The sequence below is a fragment of the Triticum urartu genome, chromosome 5A, assembly GCF_056163025.1.
Source record: "Triticum urartu cultivar PI428250 chromosome 5A, HENAU_Tu73, whole genome shotgun sequence".
Classification (NCBI taxonomy): domain Eukaryota; kingdom Viridiplantae; phylum Streptophyta; class Magnoliopsida; order Poales; family Poaceae; genus Triticum; species Triticum urartu.
The window spans coordinates 572464598-572469093 of record NC_141877.1 but is presented as its reverse complement, the minus strand read 5'-3'; the positions used below and the strand labels follow the sequence as shown (position 1 = coordinate 572469093).

The 4496-nt window shown below is 46.9% G+C and overlaps 1 protein-coding gene across 1 annotated transcript; it reads right to left on the bottom strand.

Moving 5' to 3' along the window:
- Positions 1–732: 732 nt before the first annotated feature.
- LOC125510657 (disease resistance protein RGA5-like) lies at positions 733–4031 on the bottom strand. Its single transcript, XM_048675899.2, has 2 exons — positions 3254–4031; positions 733–3008 (listed from the first exon to the last, which is right to left on the bottom strand). The coding sequence occupies exons 1-2, from the start codon at positions 3973–3975 to the stop codon at positions 1559–1561; spliced, it is 2172 nt and encodes a 723-aa protein (XP_048531856.2). The 5' UTR covers positions 3976–4031; the 3' UTR covers positions 733–1558.
- Between the last annotated feature and the right edge of the window lie 465 nt (positions 4032–4496).

The window sequence follows — 4496 nt, the reverse complement described above, 5'->3', positions numbered from 1 at the left end:
CTGTTGCCTACTCCATGCATGGCTTCGCCCGCCACCATGCGACCTCGGAGTGGCGCCATCTTCCCTCCCCTCCGGTCTATGGCCTCGGCACTGGCCAGTCCTAGCCTCGGCCGTCGGGATCCTGTCGCGGTGCCGCACAGATGCCTCCGCTGACCGCTGCTATCCACTGAGACTACCGGTCTACTGTCGGCGCTGAGTAACGCTGGATGTTACCTCCTAATTATCTCCTGAGTACTAGATTTCTGTTATGCATTGACTGAACTGAGCATAATTCATGCATTTTATTATAAATTCATATGTAGAAACAGAAGATAAAGATATATTTTTTCTTGGTAAATTAGCGGGTTGTTCGTATCTAACGCGTAATGGTTTTTTGTTAAGTGCATTTTAATGTAGAAAGATCATTCAAACATTGCATAATAAAGTAGATATTAGTATCTTGCCAGCAACCTGTTTGTTAACCCATCAAAAAAAATTCAATGAGAACAAAAGGTACCGAGTAGGCACTAATGCCTATAAAAAATTTGTGCACTTTTTTAGCTTGGCCCGCCCAACATTTTCTTTGAAGCTCCGCCACTGGACCCAGTGCTAGAAGCTCCCACATCAGGTGGTGGGGGCTGGGGAAGGATTATACGGGGCAAGCCTTACCCTGCACAGTGCAGGCCTCTTTTAGTGGGAAACTAGTTGTATAAAAAAAATTATGAGTGATTTTAACATGCCAGCAACACAATAGAGACAAAATGTTGGACAGCTCACTTGTTCAAGTATCTTCGAATGAAAATTTACACATACATAGAATACACCTATAAATTATATACATGTGGTACTTATTTCAGAACTTATTGAAATTTGAAATTTTCATTTTTGATTTTTTTCTAGATAAGGATTGAGTGTACCCATGAGAACAGTAGGGAAGCACATAGAGTAGTAGGGAAGCTAACACTCTTCGTTTTCGGTTGTAGTAATCTTTCCGTCAACACTTGAGATGGATGGGAAAATCTCAACGTCGCCATTAACAGAAAGCACAATCCGATTAGCATGGCTGGCAGCTTCCTTCCTCATGACAGCAACTGTCTCGATGACACCAGCACAACTTGAACAGTGTGAAGAGTAGATGAGGGTGACCTTCTGGAGGCTCTCAAGGTATATGATACCTGCTGGAGTTTTACCTGCTGGGCCAGAATAGTGTGTCAGCTCGATGTGTCTCAGGCTTGGCATGGCTCCTTGCTCAAACTTTACCCACGGCGCATAGCAGTCGAAGGCGAAAAACTCAAGTCTGGCGAAACCTGAAGTTATGGTGACTTGTTTCCGTGGGTCGCCAAACAGCTGGATTGCAAGGCTAGTGAGGCTGGGCAGACCTCCAAGTATCTTGAGATCATTTAGTCCTTGTTCAAAGAGCCTGATTTCTAGCTTCTTAAGACGGCTGAGATGTCCGATCCACCCGGGAATTTTAACAAATCTTGGGGCCACCTTTAGCTCTTCAAGTAGAGGAAAGTTGGGATATGAAGGAAGGTCGTCGCTCGTAATGAAATCACCGTGAACTATTAGGGACCGCAGACTAGTGCACTTGCCCATGCAGTAGATTGTCATTTTTTGGCGTGTCGGCAGGCTCACCGTACAACATGACTTCAGCCTTAATCAATCCAGTCATCCCTCCAATCTCCTGCAGGGTGCTTGCCGAGCATTCCCTCGAATCAATGGTGCCCAGCACCTTGACTGATTTGAAGCGATCACTTCCGGCAGGTAGCCTCACCCCAGTATGGCCAAAATGCAGATTTGCTAGTTTGGGAAGCTGGATGAGCTCCTTGGGCAGCTCTTTCACTCGTGTCAGCCTTACATCCAGTGTCTCCAGATTTTGCAGCTTCCCGATCTGTGGCGGGAGAACACTGATTTGGGTCAGCTCGATCTCTAGAGTCTCAAGATGTCGTAGGTTCCCGATTTGTGGAGGAATCCTAGTGACTTGTGGTGTCTCTTTCAGACTCAGGTGCTTCAGTAGGATCAGTCTGCATATGTGTTGTACATCAGTATCGTCCAAACCATCACAGTCCTCCACATTCAACACTCGCAGATACCCCAAATGCTTAAACGAAAACACCTTGTCACAGTGAATAATGGTTATAGAACGAACATGCGACAGATCCAACCTTTCTGTGCCGTTTGAACTGTCTGAGCCACAATGTCGGATAGACAAAAAGACAGGTCTCGCTGCAGGTGTCTCTGAAATGTCCAAGTCGGACAGAAAGGTGACCAGGTTCTCTTCTCGTGATATCAGCCTAAGAACATATAGCATCATGGAGTTGACCTCATACATCCCCTTCCCATAAAAGGTTGGGCGTTCCACAGGCTGAATCACTTTGCTGCCAACGAGGTCATCAAAGCATTGGTTCGCCACTTCCTCACTGCTGCGCCACCCAACTTCAGAGATAAATCCTTCAGTGATCCATTTCCTAACTGTATCACCTCTTCTAAACTTTTGGTACTTGACAGTTGTACTTGTAGCTATGCACAGCAAGCAGGTCTTCAGAGTGCTGGGAAGGTTTTCATAGCTGAGTGAAAAAACCTTTATCAAGTCCTCCAAACCAGAAATACGCTCCTGTGCAGAATCTAAAGAGCTTGCCATCTCGTTCCAAGCAGAACAGAAAGCATACACCACATCTTGCCATGGTTTCCTTGCGGCTATTTTGCTATTGAGCAACGAAGCAATGCTTATAATTGCTGAAGGAATACCACCGCATATTTCCAAGATCTCACCAACTTCTCTTGCAAGTGCATCAGGGCAACTGGCCTCAGAGCCAAAGCATCTCTGTAGAAACAATTTTTTGGAGTTCAGGTGATCAAGATGCTTAATTTCACATATCAACTCATCTTGGCCAGAACAACATGTCTTTGCTATGTCATTAACACGAGTTGTAACAATTACTCTGCTACCACAACTGTTAACGGGCAAGCTGCGGAATAGGATATGCCAATCTTCTTTCCTCCATAAATCATTCACTATGATCAGGTACCTGCCAAAATTTGCACACAGAAGCAAGAACAGAGTAAGGCTCGACACGATGGTGACAATATTATCGAGGTAGTCATGCAGTGTCCGTTAAGGTTAGTAAATTAATCATGCAATGTGGTTATTGTGATGGGCAATGAAGTCAAAAGTGTGGAAGTATAATGAACAGGTACATAGTGTACTCTCCACTGTTAATTGATTTCATTGTCAGAGAACTACTACATGACTACATGACAGTAAAATAGGTACCTTTTGTTCCGAAGGAAATCCCTAATTGCATCCTTTGCTTCTTCATTGTGATTTTTTTCCACGTTAAGCCGACGAAGCATCTGGTCAAAAATCCCCTCCATATCAGGCATAGAGGAGACCGAAACAAAAGCACACGAATCGAATTGTGGCCTGAGCTGACGGAACACGAGATTAGCAAGAGCCGTCTTCCCCAATCCCCCAGAACCCACAATGGAGACTATCTTCATCTGTTGTCCGCCTGCAAGGCTCGTGATTAGAGTATCCCTCCCCCGCTCAACGCCGACGAGCGGCTCCTCCGCCTCTTTCCGCAGATGGGGCGACGGTCCGGTGGTTGTGGCGGCTGGAACGAGCTTATCTTTATCGGTGCTACTGTACCTGTCGGCCAGATTCAGGGCCTGGCTCTTGATGTCGTTGATGGCGTTGGCGATGCGATGGCGAGGGCCCAGCAGGCTGGCCAGGAACCCCAGGCAGCCGTCCCGGCAGGCGGCGGGCTCGCTGGCCGCCAGGAAGGCGTCGACGATGTCCTCGGCGTGGTAGGACAGCTCCCTGCAGTCGTCGGCCCAACGAGGGTCCGAGCCGTTGCCTAGGGCGGCGTGCAGGCTCGTCAGCTCCCTCAGAAGCTGCTCCGCGTCTTCCTTGACGGCCTTGTGCAGCTTGTGCTCGAGGAGCTTCTCCAGCTTGGGGAGCAGGGAGGCCATGGCCCCCGTCGCGACGTCCACCATGCTCGCTCTCTTCTTCTTCTGGGGTTGTCTCGCTCGATCTGTTTCTTTTTCTTTTGTCTCCCGATCTGGTTTTATGGAGGTCAGGAGGTTGCTTTTCGTCATCACGGACGGACTCTAATCGGCCGACCGGCCAGGCAACAAATCGGTCGCGTCCGCACCAGCCACGCGTCCCGAGACCCAGGGGCGGAGCCAGGATTTGGGGGGTGAGGGTCCCAAAAATACAAACTAGCATCTAACAGTTTGTGGCTGTGCATACCTAATCTTCTATATCTAAATAGCTAGCCCTCACTAACATACTTCTCTCAACATGCAAGCATGCCACCTCATCATAAAACATGCATAGGAAAAGGCCCACCTCAACATGCAATTATGCATATTAAAAATCCATTTCAACATGCAACCATGTATGCATGTAAAATTCCATTATATTATGAGATTTACATTTAATTCTTATATATTTCAAAAACTATTATTTCAAATATTGATCTTTCGTATAACCAAAAACATCATTGAAATATTAC

Coding starts and splice junctions, on each gene's coding strand:
- LOC125510657 (XM_048675899.2), bottom strand. CDS start 3,975: ATGGTGGACGTCGCGACGGGGGCCATGGCCTCCCTGCTCCCCAAGCTG. Junction 3,009..3,253: donor GATTTCCTTCGGAACAAAAG/GTACCTATTTTA, acceptor AAATTTTGGCAG/GTACCTGATCATAGTGAATG.